General features: G+C 48.0%; 1 protein-coding gene across 1 annotated transcript in view; it reads right to left on the minus strand.

Annotated features, from left to right (window-relative positions):
* LOC138526450 (cell cycle control protein 50C-like) overlaps positions 1 to 23,195 on the minus strand; it is a 218,930-nt gene that overhangs the window by 168,886 nt on the left and 26,849 nt on the right. Inside the window, exon 2 of the mRNA XM_069637212.1 lies at positions 10,617 to 10,727. Coding sequence (XP_069493313.1) covers positions 10,617 to 10,727 — 111 coding nt within the window. The remainder of the gene's footprint in view (positions 1 to 10,616; positions 10,728 to 23,195) is intronic.

Below are 23,195 nucleotides of genomic sequence, written 5' to 3' on the forward strand. Positions count from 1 at the left end.
GGGTGGAGCTCAGGTTGATGGTACCCGGACTGCAGGTCTAACTTCTAAAAGACCTTCGCCCCCTGCAACTCACTCACAATATCATCCAACGTTGGGGTAAAGTGGTGCTCCCTCTCTATTGTGGCATTGGGAAGCCGCATGTCCACACAGATGCGGACGGCACCTGGTTGTTTTGGCTTGGGCGCTACTACAATTGGGGACACCCAGGGCGTGGGCCTCTCGACCTTCTCGATGATATCCACCTCAAATAATGCCTGTAGTTCTTTTTCCACTTGCGGTCTAAGGTAAAAGGGTATCCTCCGGTGTTCGAGTGCAGTAGGTCTTATCGTTTCGTCGATGTGTAGGCGAACCGGTGCCACTTTGAGTTTGCCCACCCCTTGAAAAATGTTCTTAAAACCTTCTCAGGAGTTGTTGAATGTCCACCTGATACACTGTCAGCATAAAGTGGATGATGTTGAGGGCTTCTGACGCTACACAGCTCAGAAGAGAGTGGGGACTGACATTGGTTACATAGAAGTGAGCCTTGATTGCATTTGGGCCATGTGTCACTGGTGCGACGAATACCCCTTGTATTGGCAGGTGTGTGTCACCTCTAATAATGTAAATTCTCACCTTTGACTGGTCCAGTTGCAGTGGGCCCGGGATGGCCATGTAGTGCTCCGTGGCAAGCACACACACAGATGCTCCTGTGTCAATGAGGACTGGTGTAGGGGTGCCCTTGATGTCCACCACACAGGTGGGTTGCCTCCTTTTCTTGGCTCCCGTGGCGATGTTCGAAATGAAGAAAATGTCTTTGTCGTCTTCTTCCTCCTCAGCGATATTCCGATATTCAACCTCTGCGTGTCTTGCTCAAGCATGGCTATGCTCCGCAGCCTCCTGAACGTACTCCCACTCGCCCTTGCAGGACCTCTGTGTGACATCATTGGTGCTGCAGCTCGGCACATTCTTGCACAGTGGCCTGGTGTGTTGCACCTCCCACATACCCTTGACTTCGCAGGGCAGTCCTCAGCATGTGGCAGGTCGTACCCGCAATATTGGCATACCGCTGGGGAACCCTGTGTAGGAGACACCTCCTGGCGCTTCTGGCTCCAGCAGGATTTTGACGGGGTGGATTTTCCTATGGCAAATGCCTCCTCCCCTTTGCTCGGGTGTACCGCAGCATCCATTTTCACTCCCCTACTTTCAGCAAGCTCGTATATCCTGCCATTGTCTAAGATCTGTGCTAGTGTCATTCCCGGTTCTCACAGGATTTGCCTCCGCAGCTTACTGGAGCTGCATCCTTGTATCAGCTGCTTCCTGACCATCACCTCCTCATTGTCCTACCTGCACGTGTTCGACAGTTGACGCAATCTGGCGCAGAACTGGTCCAGGGACTCATCGTTGTGTTGTTTTCCCCCACACATCACAAACCTATCAAAGTCTATATTTGACAGAGGAATGAAGTGGTTTCGAAGTGCAGTCTTGACAGCAGCATAGGTTACCACTTGAATGTTCAAAGACTCATAGATGTGTAGCACCTCAGTACCTGCGGAATATAGGAGCGTAGCGACCTTTGCATCGTCATCATCTTCTTCTGTCGCTCTGAAGAACATGTCCAGCTTTTTAATCCATATGAGCCACTTGGGGCCCAACTTGGAGGGTGGGCCAGAGGTGTCTAACTCGGCATGGGCGCCAGAGAGCCATGCTGCCGATGTGCCACTCTAGCAGGTGCCGCAGTCTCCCCATCGGTGTCACTCATGCTCGCAGGTCGCACAGGCACCTCACTTACTTGACTGAGGCCACAAACCTGTTCTTCAGGAGTGACCCTTCGTGGTGTACCATTGGCCTTGGCATTCCGGCAGTGCTGACTGCAGGTTTCACCTTCAGAGACCCACCAGAGCCGGGCCCCTGGGTCTGGATTGCTGGCTCCTCATCTGTGACAGTGATGAAAAAAACCTTGCAGGCCAAAATCGCGGCTCTCCAACCTGGAGAACCACGAAAGTTCCAAAAATGGTGTCCTTTTTTTTCCTCCAGCTCGTGGGCAGCGCACGAGCACCCTCGCGGGTCGCAACTGCACCATGAGCTGAATCCAAAATGGCCGACCGTCACAGCGTCGGGTTGAGGCTGTCGGAGGAAGGATTAGTGTTAGTTATGCTCCCGCGCGCAACTATATTCTTCCTGCTCGCAGCCGTCCTCATCGCCAATGTTAGTGCTGGCTGGTGCCTCGGGCCGCCTCACATACACGCATCCACACTCACACGGACAGATACGTGGAGACGCATCTGGTGCTTATGAGGTCCCGGCGGCAACTGGAGTTCGGGACGTGTTTATTGATAGTGCGCATGCGTGAGTCCAAATGAGGCTCACGCATGCGTGAACATAACTCGCACTGCAACAGGCAGGAACTAGAGATAACAAACTAGTTGTCTGCTACACTCAATGAACCTTCTAGTTTTAAAATAAAATAAAACATTCATATATATTCACACTATTATGTTTTCATCACAGTTACATAGACAACACGGTGAATATGTAATACGAGTAGTTCAGTGCTTAATTTGTAATACAATAAGTGCCAGGGCTCAAATATCTTTCATTTGACTGTTGTCACGACCCACAGCTGCTCCCCACAGTATCCACATGTATGGGATTAAAGATGCAATTCCCAATGGCTCATTGGGGTTGATGGATGTACTGACGATTGCCGATGTGTGATTTAAAAATTCAAATCAACATACAATAAAATAACACATTTGTTGTGCCTTGATATGAGACAAATGCTTAAGTGTGTCATTAAACACAATCATTGTTAACATTTTTTAAATTATTTTATAGATGCTTCTTAAGTGACTGACACTTAAATGAATAAAGTTGCCAAAACCATAAATATTAATTGAACTTAGTCTGGACAATAAATTCTGGCCCTCAGAAATAAGTACCAGGGCTGAGCCCTGGCAAACACCCCCACAAAGGGTGTAGACCCACAGGAAGACTGATTGTAATTTAAGACATACAGTGAAAACATGTAGGTTTGAGGTCACCAGATCCTCCCCTAATAAGAAATGTTTGAAAATTGCATTTGAAATCCTACATTATATTATTACACAAATAAAAAATATCTGTTGTCATCAAAACAAATCATATGAAATGTCTATGTTTTGTGCAGTTTTGGTTTTTCTGTAATGAACATATGAGATAAATAAGTGTGAAAAAGATATAATTGTAGAGACAAACTAAAAATAAGTATGTTCATTAAATTCACTGATTTTATTGAATGTATAAGTGAAAACTAAAATCGAATTATTATGGAATAAACAAATACCAGACACTGGGTCGAGCTGAGCCATTTCTCAGTCTTCATCAATGATTGCAATGTAAGGAATCTGTAACCCTCTTGATACTTAAAAACATTAATTCATCTTTTGGGTTTCAGAGGGTATACAGGCATCTACTGCAGTCAGAAATAGAATTGCTTTGCAGACTTTACAGACAAGTCAGAAAGCATGTCCTCCCCGAGAAAGTACGATCTGGGAGGAGTCCTATTTGTCACCACTCAGTGAAGGCCAAGTGCAATGCCAGAGGTTCAGATTAATTCAAAACCTTCCAGCCATCTCCTCTTTTGTTTTGCTGTAGTCACCCTGAGTGGATCGGGTATAACCAGAGGGCGGTCCCGTGCCTGCTGGGCCTAGAGACCCAAGCTACTCTTCACTTATAAGGCCCAACAAGACTGAAACATGTTTGGGGATGCTTGTGGTCTTGTGCAGAAGGAATGTGACCAACCAGTTCTGGCTCGACTGTCCCTTTTGGGATGGGACCATGCCTGATTTGCATATGGTCTTTCCAAGTTTTTAATGGCTTGGCAGGTGAAAAACGATCATCTGGCGGGTTGCCCAGAGCAATGCCAGAGGTTCAGATTACTTCAAAACCTTCCAGCCATCACCTCTTTTGTTTTGCAATAGGATAGGGGTGAGACTTGGTAGCAAGGAACCCAATCGTTGGGGGAGAGAACCAACAAAATAATGATTACAACCAAAGAGCTGAAGGAGGCAATCAAGTTGCTAGGTGCAGGGAAGGCACCTGAGCCTGATAAGATACTGATTGATCTTTTTAAAGATGAGATATATATCTGGGCACAGGTATTAAGTTTTGTCTTCAATACAGCTGTATTAAGCAATGATGTACCAACCTCCTGGCGTAATGCAGAAATAATACCTATGTTTAAAAAAGGTGATAGGTATAGCCCGGGGAATTACAGGCCAATATATCTGTTGGATTCCGCTTGGAAGATTCACGCGAAAGCGATGCTTTACTGATTACAGGCCTGGGTAGATGAAGTTGAACCCATTCATCATCTAAAAGCTGGGTTTAGGCGGGGCATCAGTACTGTCAAATCGGTTTTCGATTAAAAATGATTTCGGCCAAACATGCTCTTCTCTGCCGTGTTCAGGTTTATGCAACTTCTGTCGACCTACGCACAGCTTTTGATAGTGTCCCACATGGACTTTTGTGGGTGACCTTGTACAATAAGGGTGTTCTGGGAAACCTATTATGGTGGATATGATCTTTGTATATGGAAAATAAGGTCACAGTCAGGTGGGGCATGGGAGGGGAGGTAACCACACTCCTGGCTGTTGAGAGCGGGATAATGCAAGGTTGTGTTTTGGCCCCCCTTCTTTGTTGCCTATATGTTGATGATCTAATAGAGGAACTTGTTGAAAATAGTTTGGACCCTCAAAATTGGGTACAAATAGGCTCCCCCCATTATTCTTTGCGGAGGATGCTGTAATTCTGGCTACATCCCCTATGGCCTAAAACACAACTTAGATATATTTTTTAAGAAATTTACAAGTCTACACCTGGTAATAAATACCAAAAAAAACAAGCTGATGATATTCAGGATCTTCAGGCATTGCCTATCTAGGGGACATACCTTAATATTCAAAGTAGAAGGTAATATTCTGGAGCAAGGGAAAATCGATGATTACCTTGTGTTTAGATTTACAAAGAACCTCTCATGGTCTAGCCAGCAGATAAAAGCAAACAGTCACAATTGGTAAATATTGTGGGGGGATACGCAATTTCTATAATACTCGCAACAGAGGAGCAATTTCACCAGCATTACAATAGTATAGGTCACAAGCCTTGCCAGCTGCCCTTTATGGGGTGGAATTGTGAGGTCATTCTAAGGTTCCTGCCCTGAGTTTATCCAAGAATCCTTTCTTGAGATATCTACTTATGCAACCAAGAGGAGCACCCATGGCTAGCATACTTTGGGAGTGTAACCTACAGATTGTAGCCGAGAACTTGCTCACCAGACCGTTATTATTGGATGTGAATATGGACTAAACCAGGATTAAATTATTATCAAACAGCTCTCATCAGTCTTCTTTGTTTCAATGGATTAAAATCAATCCCATGGTTCAAGTTTGTCCATAAAGAATTGCAAAGATTTAATCTGGCTTCACTGTGGGACAACCCAGGAAATATGAATTCTAATCACATACAGCAAATAAAGGAGGCATGCCAAGGACTAACCCTGTATCAAATGCAATAGTATTGTTTGGTTTAAGTACTGGATGTCTGTATATTTCTTCTAAACAACTGTTGGTTTTGAAAAGTACCTTGATGTAATACATTCTGGATATACACACGCACTTTATATTCAACTACACACAAACAATTTAAAAGTGGCAACTTTTACGGCAAAGTAGAAGATAACTAACATGTCGAGTTGCCCATTTCTTACTGCTTTGTGAGGGATATAAAGCTTTGAGATCTTGTTATTTATTGCCCATATTTACCCATAAAGGTGCCAGGTGCGTCAATTCCAATTTGGAGCTTTGCAAGGGCACAAATGACTTGAATGTTGTATTTTCTGTATCTGCATTCTTATTACAGGCATGGTTATGAAGGTCCAGATGTGCCAATATAGTTTTAATTTGATCATATTGATGAAATAATGTTGTCCTATTGATGAAATAAAGATCCTAATGATGAAATAATGTTGTGAGTAATTTTACTGCTTACACATATTATCTCAAATGTCTTTTTTTAAATATGGTATTGCTTTTGTGGTAAAAATGCTGAATAAAGCTATGTTTCATCATTATCATCATCCCTCTATGCTTGAGACTTATTTTGATCTTTCTTGGGCAAATGGTGTTGTGGAGGATAAAGGTCCAACCACGGTAAGAACAAACACTGCAGGCAACAGGATTATGTGGCACCCCGGTTCTATTGCCAGGGTGAATGACATCTTATCCGATTGCCTTCTCTCTACCTCTTGGGAATGGAGGAGTAACACCTTTACATTGGATTATTTGGAGCCCTTATTTCAGAAGTTATTTCCTCTGCCTTCAGTAATAGAAAGACAGGTAGGAAGAAATGTATGAGAGCCTCTATTAGAGAAATTAAGGCTAGGATGGATTTAACTTTGACTGAAAGATTGCGCTTGATTCAAAGCGCCCGACAAACTTATAGAAATTGGCTTTGCACTAACCAAGCCAAGGTGGTGCAAAATTACACAGAAGCCATCTTGCAGTCATTCCAAAATAAAAACACACACTTTTTTGAAAGAGAATTAATAAACTTGACATGGCCCACGTAACTCAGCGGGTTAATGCAATTTTTGGAGAACGACTGGGTTTCTCGTTTGGCTTCCAAATAGTCTGCTCCTGATGTGAAAGGTTCAAATATAACATTGGATTTTGCTCTGAGCGAGGAGGAAACTATTATAAACATCAGTTATGGTACTGTTTATGAAGCCACAACTAAGATTAGTTCCTCCCCTGCTGCGGGCCCAAATAAACTTTCAAACTTGTTATTTAAGGGCAATCCAGCAGCCTGGGCGTCAACCCTGTCAACTCTCTTCCAAAGTGCAGTTAACACTGTATCCTTTCTGAAGTCCTGGTCATTGGTGTATATTGGGCCCATATATAAAAAGGGAATGAGATCTAACCCAACCAACTACCAACCTATTGCCATAACTGACACTGGCAGTAAAGTTTTTGTTAGTATACTACTCAAGCATCTTGAGCTGTGAGCAATGGAGAGCGGACATATCAAGAAATGGCAGATAGGTTTTAGGAGACATATGGCCATCCAATTGAATGGCTTCATGTTAAAATGTGTTCAAGATCTTGCATGGGTGGGGAAAGTGGATTTGATCTATTTTGCCTCAATCGACCTTTCAGCAGCCTTTGATGCTGTGGGCCGCAATATTCTATGGACCAAGCTTAAGGACTGGGGTATCCCGAATGTTCTATTGAGGCTCATTATAAGGCTGCACGAGAATTCTTACATTTTAGTGCGCCTTGACCAGACCGGGTCCTTGTCTCGCCGAATTCCGACTTTTTGTGGAGTCAGACAAGGATGCGTATTGGCGCCCTGCCTGTTTAATCTCTAAATGGTGGACATTGGTGCACATCGGTGACTATCTTGAGCCTGTTGCCTTAGCAACCCCAAAATTACACAACATGAGGCCATTGTGCCTAGCATACGCTGATTACTTTTTGATTAGTGATCAGACACCTATAGGACTGTAATGTTTAATAGATGGCTAATCTCCGTTCGTGCAAGGTCACTCACTCCCTTAATATCATATGGAAAAGAGCAAAGCATATTCAGGGCTCTGTTCCTCTTCAAGGCATAAGATTTGAATTGGGCCTGGTCTCTTTGGAAGCGAGAGCTCACTGGAGAGAACTCTCAATGTATAGGAAGATCATGTGCCCTGCATCTGGTTCCCTTTAAGTGGACCTTAAAGTTATTCTGCTTGAGATGGGAACATAGCTTTGTAGTGGTCTACTTAACAAAATGGATCGCTCATTATGTGATCTGATACAGATCCCTGGCAGGGTTAGACGTTTATTATATAGTCTAGATTGGATCTTGACGACCGAGGGTATGCATAAGTATGTTTCCCTAAATAACTTTTCTGGTGACCCTAAAAAACTGGTCACGCTGGCTCCTTATTTGGCAATTTATCCAGACAAGTGTACTCTCAGACTGTTTCTTCGTATCCGGTGGAATTTGGTACAAACTACGGAAATAATAGTCAGATATTTTCCACTTACACTGGAACCGTTCCACTGTACATTTTGTGAAAACAAAGATAAAGTCGAGACTTTAAAACATTTGCCAGTGCACTGTCCGGCGGCTAGGGTATGAGATGGAACTTTTAAAAAAAGTGTCTAGTATTATTTTCGTTTGGCATTGAAGAAGGGGTTTGGAACTATTCTTTGGCGGGAAGAACTACCTCCACTGTGGTGGCAGTTACGGGCTTTCCATATTCTAGTGCCTGCGACTGCAAAACTTTTCATACCAGCAGAATTCAATTTCGATCTCAGCTTACTAATTTACCCAAGGGTAATAAGAATTGGTTCCTAGATCTTCTAGTGTTATGCCCAAGAAAATATTGCTGTCCCATAGTAAACATGCCGGGTGCTTTTGGAAAGTGTTTCCTCTTGAACAAAGCACAGAGATCCAACTCTCTCCAGAGCTTTGCTCTGAATAGATCACTATTCCAAGTGGTCACTAGGTTCTGGAATATGCGGTAAAAGGAAAATCATAACACTCTCACATCCCTGCTCTAACTCTTGTTCACACCTTCCCCATACCAATTGCATTATTCCCCTACTCTCAACACTGTCCATTTATCCTGCTAATACATTTCCTCTTTCCCCTCCTCACCATGCTACTCCAATCACCTTGGCTCCTCACCTCGCAGTGCTATTTACTCTCACCCTTAATCAAAATACCCATATACCCTGTTTCACCCATTTTCTAATGTGTGCCCAAACCTTACTCACGATGCCCTCCCCTTCTGCACTCCACCTACCAACCTCAACCCTCCACTTCAACCAATACGATATAATGCAATGTGGGAATAGTTTGTAGCGCAGCAAGTTGCAAACAAGTGTGCCCAAATTAAACAACATGCAGTAATCTGATATACTTTCCAATTCACTTTTTCACTTTGTATCTGTGGAATGCAACATTTTGTTTGTATTGTCAATAGACAGGTAGAGAGATACGTTTCACAGCCTACTCTGTTATCTTGAGTATTTCTCCCTCTTTGCCGCCTGTGTTTATATCCTGAATTCTTTATTTCTCTTGTAGAAATGTGGGAAAGTGATAATCGTAAATGTCTATATTCATGGATGAGTGTATTATAAAGCGCTTCCGCATTTCCACCCCTCCCAAGTCACTATACTGGCAGATCCAGGCTTCTCTGGGCTGCTAGTCTTATCTGAGGTGAAGAGTTTCTATTTCCAGCTTGTGGAACTTGAAAACCCAACTGTCAGCCTTCCCTTCATTGCTCCGCCCTCACTCCATCACCACTTCCTCTATTCTTATCCCGTTACTCTGACTGCCTCCACCCCTTCGTACAATGCCAATGTATTTTGGACTAGAACAGTCCATCCTCATGGCTATTTCTACTAATGAATATACTTCACATCACCACAAACTGTGTCCTGGTAGCTGTGGTACTTGATAATGTGATATGCCACATCCGTGGTGGATCAATTCCCCCAGATGGTGCTGTGTAGTAGCTAAAAAGCAGACATAGCCCTGAGGATGGAGTGTTCTAGTCCAAAATGCATCAGCTTTTGGGTTCTGAACCTGTGAATGTTTTAAAAGAAGGCAGATGAAATGCCAATAAAAGATTATTAACAACACAATTCAATTTGACAATACTTATTATGTTCCAAAGGAGATATAATGTATCAATAAGCATATGCTTTAATTTAATCAAGAATGCAGTAGTGATTGCTACTTTGGGAGTCACCATTTCTTGCCAATCACAAGACTGAGTTAGCACTTCGGAGGCAAAGGAGGCTTGTTCTTCATTTAGCTCCATAAAGGAAGCAGCTGCCCAATGGGCAATGCAATGGCAATGAAGAAGTAGCAATGCCCTCTCATTTTTGGCTTCTTTCTCCTATTGCTGCGCCCATTTGCCGCGTCTCTTCGTGTTCGCTTGCTTCTCAGTTAACCACAGTTTTCAGAGTTTCTGCAAAGATACTTTGATTTAGGGAAACTTTTAAACTTCCATTGCTCAGAAAAACGGAACATATATAACAACTTTACTTTCCAGCTATGCCTTGCAAGTGATATAATCTATGAGACTGCTCATTGGCTGAGGTGCCACAAAGCCCTGATGACCCAACTAGCCTGGTATGCTTACGGCTTATTTGGCTTTCTTCCTCCCAAGACCTACCACTATATAACTCTCGTTCCACATGCTGTGAAGCAACCACAGAGTAGTCTGAGTGTGAATTTGCACAACTTAAATTCTGTGACTTGAACCTTCATATCTCCCCCAAACCCACTTTGACAAACTGTGTCTTAGCCCACCCGAGCGTTCCGCCACTCACTAATACAAAGCCATCTGGAAGATGAATTCCAGGAACCACCAATAGAAACAGTGCCAACGGGTCTTCAAAATGGCAGAAGCTTCACAATGCAAGACCCCTTTACATAGCTCTATGTCAAAAAGCCATATTGCAGAATTTTTATTTCCATGAACGAGGTATGTCCTCTCTGAGGCAATACCCCTCTGCATTGGCATCAAAGGCGATCAGACCTCTAGGAAGTCATGTTTCTCTGCATTGGTCACAAAGTTTCCGAAATGTTCTTACCTGTATTGCCTCCTGCAGTGTGAAATTGACAATGCAGGTGCACTCTTTCGCATAATTAGATGAGTTCTCACGTAACTGTGAACACTGTGGGCAAGCATCTGAATAGTTTATCTGCCAGTGAAATAAAAAAAACAGAATAAATGGTTATTCAGACATGATTTAGTGGTATAGCCGCGGTATAGCAGTACAGCCACAAACATACTTTTTTCCTTTCCAACTCTTCACTGTTTTTTCTCCTGGAAATCCTTCTTTCTTTGCAGTTTTAGAAAAGAACACAGTCACCTTGTCCTCTCCTTATTTCTGCTATTTCTCATGAGCATTTACTAGCTCATCTTTTCACACACTTCATCCGAGAGCACAAGTGCCAAAAACCTTGTCTGATCCTTTCTAACTATACACTCCATGACATTGGGCCTTATTACGAGATTGGAGGTAGCCATGCCGTTTTTGGCAGCATGGCTACCTCCAAACTCGGGTCCGGGTCCCGCAAAAGGGGACTTACTGGGCCATTCTGACCTTGGACGGACTGGTAATTCCCTTTCGCGGGACCCGGACCCTGGCCATCCCCATTTGAGCCCCCATAGGGCTCAATGGGCATGGGGAGGATGCTAACAACGGGCCCGTTATTAACGGGCCCGTTGTTAGCATCCTGTACTGCTAGCGGGTCCCGCTCTGCATGTCTGGTCTGGCCAGGCGTCCAGAGCGGGACCCGCTGCAGAACTCGTAATGTGGCTGCCCGGTATGAACGGTGTGGTCCCTTACCGGCACCGTTCATACCATGGCCGCCACACTCCTAATGAGGCCCATTGAAATTCATTAAATCGCTGATGCCTAGCCATCAGTTTAGCATATAATAATTTATGGATCACCACTCCATTGAACTTCCTATCTCTGTGATAAGGAGATAGGGGGGAGACAGACCACTTACAAAAGCAATACTTGAAATGTGATAGCTTTGACTCCGTTTTGAACATAGGGTGTGGTCGGTAGGGGAAGGGTAGCACAACTAACAGAGAATGACCTACTTGGCAGGGTGGAGGTACTAAACCATAGGAAAAGGGCTGACATAAACCTCTACTATCAGCAGTATGCTTGCACTGTGGTTACAGGTCTAACCCTCAGTAAAGTAGGGGTGTTCCCTCCCTCAGAAGGGTCCGGTCTTCTTTGTCTGATTTCCCCCAAATAAAAATCAGGTTCCTTATAAACTGAGACCGAGGGTCAGAGCCAGGGGAGAAAAACTCCTATGAACATTAAGGGGAATAGCTTATCAACCATAAATATAGATTCTTGGGTCAAACTGTCAGCAGGGAGCAACAAATCCATCAAAAAAAAGGCCTAGTGTAAGAGGATGATTAAAGTCTGCCCTTCACCACCCTCAATTGCCTACGCTTCAGAAAGGAGACAATCCACTTGAGTGCATCATCGACTCCCTAACTAAATCCACCACTTTAGAGAGTACCGGTGTAGTCAGTGGTGTTGAACGCAGCTGACAGATCCAGTAAAATCAGCAGGCCAATGTCACCATCATCAAGAGTCTGTAGCATTTATCTTTCACATGCAATATAGCATTAACCCCAGCAGCCCAAGTTATCGACCTGAACGAATACCCCCGTTCTAGCCCTTGGAACGGGGGTTAACGCTGTTAGCAAAGCATTAACCCGGGGTGCTAAAAAACGTATTTTCATTCATTCAACGAGAAGCGACGCACGTCCTGTTGAATTATTGAAAATGCTTAACCAAAATGGCCTCCATGGTTATAGAAGGCTCCTCTCCTATGACCATGGCGGCCGGAAAAGGGAAACTGCTTTTTAATTTAAAAAAAAAGCAAAAGGGAGGACTGGGGAAAATATGGCACGGGCGGTGACAGAGGCAGCCTGCGGGTTCCGTGGAACGCGAGCTGTGATTACAGGTCTCAGCCCACGATCCGTGGAACCTGATTGGCTGCGTTCCCTCCCCCGGTTGCTAATAGAGCAGATTCCATTCCTCTACTCAGCTTAAAGCCGAATGCCAGTCTCCTATAAGGTTCTAGGTTTGAACATATTCTTGCAGTTGCGTAGTTGCCGCTTTAACCAACATATCTAACAAATGGGGAATATTAGTGAAAGGTCTATAACTTACACAACATAAATGCCTTCTTCCGCAGGTGTGTAAACCAGGCTGCCTCCATGATTGCAGGGCATTGCCCTTGTCAAATGACTGGTCGATAATATGTGTGATCATGGATTGCGAAAATGTCAGTGCACCATTTGATCAGTCAACGGCATTGATCAAATGGCATGAGGAGAGAAGAAGAAAAGTTGTGTTTTTCCTCTACCGCATGCAACATTATCCCAAAAAACGATTTTTCTCTAATGTATGGTTACTATTTCCACCTGGTTGGATCTGAGTGGGAATTAAACCCAGAAAACAATAACTGCTGAAATCCCGATTCGCAAATAGTTAACAGTCACTTCCAGTTCCAAGCGATGAGAGAGACCGGCATGACATGCATAGCAGGTAGCCAGGAAGACTAGACAATCCACTTCTTACACTTTCTATTTTTCCATCATCGCTAGGCAGTGCAGAATTATTGTTACCGGAAGATCCTTTGTTCTATGCTGAAAAGACAGGTAAGTTGTTTTTTGTGATGTTTATTTCCCGGAAGATGGCTTTGGGGGTACAACCATGTTTTAAAAATGTTTATATTTATAAATTTAATTGGTGTTTTTTAACATGCTACATGCCTACAATGATACTTTGGAGCACCTGAACACAAGGGTGCAGGAGGAAGATGGAAGGGGGGCAGGTTAGAGAAATTGACTATCACAATGGAAAATGCATTAAGTTCTCTGTGAAAAGCATTGTGTTGGAGCTGCAGTCCCAAGGTAATAGCCAAGTCAATCTTCAAGTCAAAACAGCATCAAGACACTGGGGTGTCATGTGGGAATAGTTAAACATGTCAGCCATTGCTAGAATTCAGAGGCAGCCTTGATAAGGTCCAGGAGGTCTGTTGAAAGACATGAGTTTTGGTTCCCTTTTTAAACTTCCAGGGGTTTGGCTCCAGTGCTAGCTCCTTGGGTAATCTGTTCCAGAATTCTGGAACTTTGATTGGGATTTGCTTTCCTTCAATATTGTGTGGGTTGGTTCAGTTTATTTGTTGCAGAGGAATGTAGCAAACATAATGTATCAGAGCTTTTGAACCAGTATTAAGTGAAAAAACCTTTTTCACGTAACCAGAAATAAAAAAAGTCACGTTAGAAAGAATGCTCTGAGACTGCTCAGAGCGGTCTTTCTAAAGCAACCTGTCATGCCCTTCGCTGCATACGAGTGCTTGCTGGGGCTGAAAGGTGGGCTGGGCAGGAATGGAAGATGGACATGCTGGTATCTAAAGCTAAGTCTGTGTCTGGTCTGAGTGTGTGTGTGTGTATGTGTGTGTTGTGGTGAAATGTTTAGGTGAAGGGGAGGGGCCGGGGGAGAAGGGTGTCTATTTTTGAGACTGCGTGGGGGTGACATGGAGGGAGCGAGTGTGTTTGTGCTCATATATGTATATGTTTAGGGTGGAGGTGAAGAGGACTGCATGCAGTGGGAAATGGAGGGCTGTAGACACTAGAGGAGGGCTGTAGACCAGACACTAGGGGCTAACAGTAGATTTGACCCTAATACAATGGTATATGGCCACCAGGAAAGACCAAGATATGTGGATAGATTCATTGAAAATGGAAACCAGCATAGGGGACAATTCCCACCAAATGAAAGACAAAATATGAATTACATCCCTCACCAATATAAACAATCACCACCACAAGTCGACCAAGGTCAAAAGATGGTCATTCCGCGTTCTCCATCTCCTGTATCACATGAATCCCGAGGTAACACAAATAGAAATCAATCTCCTGGGAGGTACCAGAACAGGCCTAATCAGGGTGAGTTTAATTACTACCGGCCAAAGTCACAAAGAGAGGAATCCAGAGACATGGACAGGTTTCAATGCTTAGAGGCCCAAGCCAAAATGTTGTCTGAACAGATAGGAAAGTTATGTGCAGTTCAAAAGCAACAGCCAAGTGAAGGTGCAGAATGTCATAGGAGTGATCTTGTGCATTCTGACAATAAGTGAGTAGTTCATAATCTCTGCACCGATGGAAACATGAATGCTTATGACTCACCTTTGAATAATGGTTCTGAATTGTTTAATGATTTAAAAATAAGAGAACAAATGAATGAAAGTGAGACAGAGAATTTCAACAAACACAAAAAAGGATTGTGGTTCAATTTAGAGTTGAACCAGAATATTCAGGTGTGTGAAAATGAAGATCAAAAGGGGGAACATGAACAAGAAAAACCCGAAGAACAGAGGAACAGATTTAAAAAGAGCATCCAATATGAAAATAAAACACAAGGTGAAGAGTTAGAATCAACTGTTAGATTATCCTCACTTGATAGTCAGAATACTAGTGATACCCATACAGAGGAAACATTAGCCCAAATGAAGGGTGCCCGGTCGGTCACCTGAGGAGTATTTTGAACCACAGATATTCCAAAGGACAGAAATGACAGGCACCGTGCAAAACACAGATGAGTGTCATGCGCCTGAAGTTGACAGGCTGTCACCCAGTCAAAAAGGTTGCAGTGTAGAAATAACTGGCGAGGACCCAGACAATGAGAAAAGTACAATAAGAAATTGGGGTCTGAACACTTGTAGTCCCAAGTAAGAGGGGCAGTCAGTGACTACACTCCAAAATGAGAATAGACAAATAAATTCAAAAATGAAGTAGGCAAAAAGGAGGGTAAGATGTAATTTCATATGCCGATTTGCCTAGCAAAGAGTAAAATAGAGCTAAGGAAAGTAAGACCCAAAATCAGCAAAAATGCACACTTTTTATGTGTACTAGAAGAGGTTGAAGATAGTTACTATGCTCCTATCACTATTGAAGAAAAATGTAATGCATTTGCAATGATTGATACAGGTTCCCGAGCAGCAATAATGTCAAAAGGACTAGTGAAAAGTATCAATGAAGTGAGGTCCCCACAAAATCATCTAAAGGTGAGACAAAATGAAGGCCCTGTGCACAATTTCAATGGGGAAGAAATACCTATCAAAGGTCTCACTGAGGTTGACATAAAGATAGGGAAGCAGCAGATGAGACAGGAAGTGTTTATTACATCCATTAATGAAATACCCTTTCTCATAGGGACGAATTGCCTGAAGAGGTTGTTGCCCCTCATTGATAGGGTAAATTGAGTTTTGTGGTCCTTAGCTAAAAAGCCATTGACACCCAAGAAAATAATGACACAAAGCAACAGTGTAAAAGAATTCCACAGCGTTGCTAAATTAGAAAGTGCAGTGGAAGTATGGCTTCAGAATGGCTGTGTTTCCAGCGTCACTGTCATTCTCACGGGTCAAGATGAAATGTAAGGAGAAAAAGAGAAGCAGTCTTTGGAGATTTATTTGGACCCCAAGAAAAAAAATGGCAGACATAAATAAATGAAAACACATTGCGTTTTTATATAAATGAAGAAAAATGCAAACCAAATGTCAGCCCAGAGGTAAATAAAGAAACGCACATTTCAAGTAACTCAGAAATACACATGGGAGATGGGCATCCTTAAATGATTGAAGCCACTTTGGCGAATGAACTTGAAAGGAGTTTCATTAATGAAAAGGTACTCCAGCAAATAATTGACAGGGAGGAGATCCCAAACTTCAGAACAAAACATCAACACATTTTTGGCCTATATGATCCTGAGTTGGGACAAAGAATTGTAGGAAGATGCATGTTAAAGAATACAATTGACCTTAAGAGTATTCATCACAATGTGTGGATCGTGAGCGGGCCACAAAACAAATTATTTGGGAAATGACATCATGCACAGAATGCGTAGGGTATTAGACCTTCTAAATCAAAAGGTTTGGTCCAGGTTGGGTGGAGCTGCACCTGAATTTGAAGAGAAAAGCAGCTTACCATTGTGCCCAGATGACACCATATGCAGTTGAACTGCAGGTAAAAAAGGATGTTACTATTCCAGCATTCACCAGACAATTTACAGTAGCATTAAAACACAGAAAGGGACAACAGATAAAAGGTTCTGATGCATTTGTATGCCTAAATGAATCCATGAGGCAGCAAGGGTTAGAATGTGAATATACACCACTGATAGAGATTGGGGATGGACCCATTCAAATACTGGTGGACAATAAAGGGTGTCAAGACATGCATTTGGAAGAGAATTCAGCAATAGGAATGGCAATACAGAAGTCTTACTACTATGCCGATTTCAGTAACCCAGTGATTGGGAACATTCCTGAAAGCTATGTGACTGTACAGAGTGAGTTACCAGAATCCTTGCATTTTCAGCCTAAAGGAATCTTTTTAGTTCATTCTGCGTACCCTTATGAGCAAAGTGAAATAGTGTACAGTCAGCAATATAATTGTATCCTATTCAAATTAAGTGATTCTAAAAGAGAAAAATAGCATTTTGAAATGGAGGTCAATATTCCAAAATATTTGAGTATAGCGACCTACCAAAGAGACACTGCCACACGATTAGAGAAAAGTATAGAGGTTCTTCCTTTGGAGGACTTCCCAGAGTTCTCTAAAATGGTAGAGGAGCAAATTGAAGCTGCAGATGCTTGCACAAGTGAAGAAGAAAAAGACCAATTGAGAAAAATATGTTTGGAATTCAAACAGGTTTTTGCCAAAAATGCATATGAATTTGGGCTGACTGATTTGCATGTTGCCACACTACCAGAAGGACATGTTAGGGAGCCAGTATTTGTGTGACAATATAGGATACCCTTGGCATGTTTGGAATCACTAGCTAAAATAATATAAAATCTAGAATTGTCAGGGTTCCCTGTGTCTTATTCTGAGATGGTGGTTGATTTAGGGTGTGATTAGTTAAGTATTGCTATGCATTCTTTCATTGTGTGCTGGTTGGACCTTAACTCTATCATTTAGAGTGTTGATAGAATCCCAAGTCAAGATGGAGGGTCACAGCAGTGATCTGATCGGCTGAGAATTCCTTTTGTTCAGCTGGAAGGAGTGCTCAACTGCCTTCAGCTGAGCAAGTCAAGTACTTTAGAAGATCCTGTGTTGGGCCCCGTTTGCCTGGGCCTGGCCTAGCTTGAGAGAGCTAAGAAGAAAGTTTTGGTGTTTTACTGGAGAAAACATGAATGAACTGTGAGCTGTGGACGCTTCAAGTTAAAGAGATAAGTGCCTGGCTGACTTTTACCTCATCAGTTGATGAACCATTGTTCTGAACCATAAAACTGACTGATACAAGTAAATAAGTGGTTATAATCAGATATTATAACCTGTGAGACTCTATGCAGTAAAGCAGGTTTTATGTTTTGTCACGTGTGCGCATGACTTTCTTTTATCTGAGCTAGTGCTATGAAGAAAGTTAATTCTTTCCTAAAAAGAATCATGATTTAATGTAAATATTATTTGAGAAATATTTGCTGTGTTTTAGGCTAGCGTAATGTTAAATACTTCAGCATTTCCATAAATTACAACCCCGGCGGCCGCTGAGGGAATTACTTTTTAAAAGTTGATAAACCTCCACCAGGCTCCCACTCATGTTCCCCTGCACCCCCACACCCCAGCACTGTGGGGCACCTGCCAGCAGGCTCCCACTCATGTCCAACTCATGTTCCCCTGCACCCCCGCCCCCAGCACTGTGGGGCACCTGCCAGCAGGCTCCCACTCATGTCCAACTCATGTTCCCCTGCACCCCCACCCCCCAACACTGTGGTACACCTGCCAGCAGGCCCCCACTCATGTCCAACTCATGTTCCCCTGCACCCCCACCCCCCAGCACTGTGGGGCACCTGCCAGCAGGCCCCCACTCATGTCCAACTCATGTTCCCCTGCACCCCCACCCCCCCAGCACTGTGATGCACCCTCCACCAGGCTCCCACTCATGTCTCCCATCACCCCCACCCCCCAGCACTGTGGTGCACCCTCCACCAGGCCCCAACTCATGTTCCCCTGCACCCCCACCCCGCAGCACTGTGGTGCACCCTCCACCTGGCTCCTACTCATGTCTCCCATCACCCCCACCCCCCAGCACTGTGGTGCACCCTCCACCAGGCTCCCACTCATGTTCCCCTGCACCCCCACCCCCCAGCACTGTGGGGCACCTGCCAGCAGGCCCCCACTCATGTCCAACTCATGTTCCCCTGCACCCCCACCCCCCAGCACTGTGGGGCACCTGCCAGCAGGCCCCCACTCATGTCCAACTCATGTTCCCCTGCACCCCCACCCCCCAGCACTGAGGGGCACCTGCCAGCAGGCCCCCACTCATGTCCAACTCATGTTCCCCTGCACCCCCACCCCCCAGCACTGTGGGGCACCTGCCAGAAGGCCCCCACTCATGTCCAACTCATGTTCCCCGGCACCCCCACCCCCCAGCACTGTGGTGCACCCTCCACCAGGCCCCAACTCATCTTCCGCTGCACCCCCAGCCCCCAGAACTGTGGTGCACCCTCCACCAGGCCCCAACTCATGTTCCCCTGCACCCCCAACCCCCAGCACTGTGGTGCACCCTCCACCAGGCTCCCACTCATGTTCCCCTGCACCCCTACCCCCCAGCACTGTAGGGCACCTGCCAGCAGGCCCCCACTCATGTCTAACTCATGTTCCCCTGCACCACCAGCCCCCAGCACTGCGGTTCACCCTCCACCAGGCCCCAACTCATGTTCCCCTGCACCCCCACCCCCCAGCACTATGGTGCACCCTCCACCAGGCTCCCACTCATGTCTCCCATCACCCCCACCCCCCAGCACTGTGGTGCACCCTCCACCAGGCCCCAACTCATGTTCCCCTGCACCCCCACCCCCCAGCACTGTGGTGCACCCTCCACCAGGCTCCCACTCATGTTCCCCTGCACCCCCACCCCCCAGCACTGTGGGACACCTGCCAACAGGCCCCCACTCATGTCCAACTCATGTTCCCCTGCACCCCCACCCCCCAGCACTGCGGTGCACCCTCCACCAGGCCCCAACTCATGTTCCCCTGCACCCCCAATCCCCAGCACTGTGGTGCACCCTCCACCAGGCTCCCACTCATGTTCCCCTGCACCCCCACCCCCCAGCACTGTGGGGCACCTGCCAGCAGGCCCCCACTCATGTCTAACTCATGTTCCCCTGCACCACCACCCCCCAGCACTGCGGTGCACCCTCCACCAGGCCCCAACTCATGTTCCCCTGCACCCCCACCCCCCAGCACTGTGGTGCACCCTCCACCAGGCCCCTACTCATGTTCCCCTGCACCCCCACCCCCCAGCATTGTGGGGCACCTGCCAGCAGGCCCCCACTCATGTCCAACTCATGTTCCCCTGCAACCCCACCCCCCAGCACTGTGGGGAACCTGCCAGCATGCCCCCACTCATGTCCAACTCATGTTCCCCTGCACCCCCACCCCCCAGCACTGTGGGGCACCTGCCAGCAGGCCCCCACTCATGTCCAACTCATGTTCCCCTGCACCCCCACCCCCCAGCACTGTGGTGCACCCTCCACCAGGTTCCCACTCATGTCTCCCAGCACCCCCACCCCCCAGCACTGTGGTGCACCCTCCACCAGGCTCCCACTCATGTCTCCCATCACCCCCACCCCCAGCACTGTGGTGCACCCTCCACCAGGCTCCCACTCATGTTCCCCTGCACCCCCACCCCCCAGCACTGTGGTGCACCCTCCACCAGGCTCCCACTCATGTCTCCCATCACCCCCACCCCCCAGCACTGTGATGCACCCTCCACCAGGCTCCCACTCATGTTCCCCTGCACCCCCACCCCCCAGCACTGTGGGGCACCTGCCAGCAGGCCCCCACTCATGTCCAACTCATGTTCCCCTGCACCCCCACCCCCCAGCACTGTGGGGCACCTGCCAGCAGGCCCCCACTCATGTCCAACTCATGTTCCCCTGCACCACCACCCCCCAGCACTGTGGGGCACCTGCCAGCAGGCCCCCACTCATGTTCCCCTGCACCCCCACCCCCCAGCACTGTGGTGCACCCTCCACCAGGCTCCCACTCATGTCTCCCATCACCCCACCCCCCAGCACCGAAGTGCACCCTCCACCAGGCTCCCACTCATGTTCCCCTGCACCCCCACCCCCCCCAGCACTGTGGGGCACCTGCCAGCAGGCCCCCACTCATGTCCAACTCATGTTCCCCTGCACCCCCACCCTCCAGCACTGTGGTGCACCCTCCACCAGGCTCCCACTCATGTCCAACTCATGTTCCCCTGCACCCCCACCCCCCCAGCACTGTGGGGCACCTGTCAGCAGGCTCCCACTCATGTCCAACTCATGTTCCCCTGCACCCCCACCCCCCAGCACTGTGGGGCACCTGACAGCAGGCCCCCACTCATGTCCAACTCATGTTCCCCTGCACCCCCACACCCCAGCACTGTGGGGCACCTGCCAGCAGGCCCCCACTCATGTCCAACTCATGTTCCCCTGCACCCCCACCCCCCAGCACTGTGAGCACCCTCCACCAGGCTCCCACTCATGTCTCCCATCACCCCCACCCTCCAGCACTGTGGTGCACCCTCCACCAGGCCCCAACTCATGTTCCCCTGCACCCCCACCCCCCAGCACTGCGGTTCACCCTCCACCAGGCCCCAACTCATGTTCCCCTGCACCCCCACCCCCCAGCACTATGGTGCACCCTCCACCAGGCTCCCACTCATGTCTCCCATCACCCCCACCCCCCAGCACTGTGGTGCACCCTCCACCAGGCCCCAACTCATGTTCCCCTGCACCCTCACCCCCCAGCACTGTGGTGCACCCTCCACCAGGCTCCCACTCATGTTCCCCTGCACCCCACCCCCCAGCACTGTGGGACACCTGCCAATAGGCCCCCACTCATGTCCAACTCATGTTCCCCTGCACCCCCACCCCCCAGCACTGCGGTGCACCCTCCACCAGGCCCCAACTCATGTTCCCCTGCACCCCCAATCCCCAGCACTGTGGTGCACCCTCCACCAGGCTCCCACTCATGTTCCCCTGCACCCCCACCCCCCAGCACTGTGGGGCACCTGCCATCAGGCCCCCACTCATGTCTAACTCATGTTCCCCTGCACCACCACCCCCCAGCACTGCGGTGCACCCTCCACCAGGCCCCAACTCATGTTCCCCTGCACCCCCACCCCCCAGCACTGTGGTGCACCCTCCACCAGGCCCCTACTCATGTTCCCCTGCACCCCCACCCCCCAGCATTGTGGGGCACCTGCCAGCAGGCCCCCACTCATGTCCAACTCATGTTCCCCTACAACCCCACCCCCCAGCACTGTGGGGAACCTGCCAGCATGCCCCCACTCATGTCCAACTCATGTTCCCCTGCACCCCCACCCCCCAGCACTGTGGGGCACCTGCCAGCAGGCCCCCACTCATGTCCAACTCATGTTCCCCTGCACCCCCACCCCCCAGCACTGTGGTGCACCCTCCACCAGGTTCCCACTCATGTCTCCCAGCACCCCCACCCCCCAGCACTGTGGTGCACCCTCCACCAGGCTCCCACTCATGTCTCCCATCACCCCCACCCCCAGCACTGTGGTGCACCCTCCACCAGGCTCCCACTCATGTTCCCCTGCACCCCCACCCCCCAGCACTGTGGTGCACCCTCCACCAGGCTCCCACTCATGTCTCCCATCACCCCCACCCCCCAGCACTGTGGTGCACCCTCCACCAGGCTCCCACTCATGTTCCCCTGCACCCCCACCCCCCAGCACTGTGGGGCACCTGCCAGCAGGCCCCCACTCATGTCCAACTCATGTTCCCCTGCACCCCCACCCCCCAGCACTGTGGGGCACCTGCCAGCAGGCCCCCACTCATGTCCAACTCATGTTCCCCTGCACCACCACCCCCCAGCACTGTGGGGCACCTGCCAGCAGGCCCCCACTCATGTTCCCCTGCACCCCCACCCCCCAGCACTGTGGTGTACCCTCCACCAGGCTCCCACTCATGTCTCCCATCACCCCACCCCCCAGCACCCTGGTGCACCCTCCACCAGGCTCCCACTCATGTTCCCCTGCACCCCCACCCCCCCCAGCACTGTGGGGCACCTGCCAGCAGCCCCCCACTCATGTCCAACTCATGTTCCCCTGCACCCCCACCCTCCAGCACTGTGGTGCACCCTCCACCAGGCTCCCACTCATGTCCAACTCATGTTCCCCTGCACCCCCACCCCCCAGCACTGTGGGGCACCTGTCAGCAGGCTCCCACTCATGTCCAACTCATGTTCCCCTGCACCCCCACCCCCCAGCACTGTGGGGCACCTGACAGCAGGCCCCCACTCATGTCCAACTCATGTTCCCCTGCACCCCCACACCCCAGCACTGTGGGGCACCTGCCAGCAGGCCCCCACTCATGTCCAACTCATGTTCCCCTGCACCCCCACCCCCCAGCACTGTGAGCACCCTCCACCAGGCTCCCACTCATGTCTCCCATCACCCCCACCCTCCAGCACTGTGGTGCACCCTCCACCAGGCCCCAACTCATGTTCCCCTGCACCCCCACCCCCCAGCACTGTGGTGCACCCTCCACCAGGCCCCAACTCATATTCCCCTGCTCCCCCACCCCCCCAGCACTGTGGTGCACCC

Source organism: Ambystoma mexicanum, chromosome 7p (assembly GCF_040938575.1).
Source record: "Ambystoma mexicanum isolate Mex_15411 chromosome 7p, UKY_AmexF1_1, whole genome shotgun sequence".
In the NCBI taxonomy this organism is placed as follows: Eukaryota; Metazoa; Chordata; class Amphibia; order Caudata; family Ambystomatidae; genus Ambystoma; species Ambystoma mexicanum.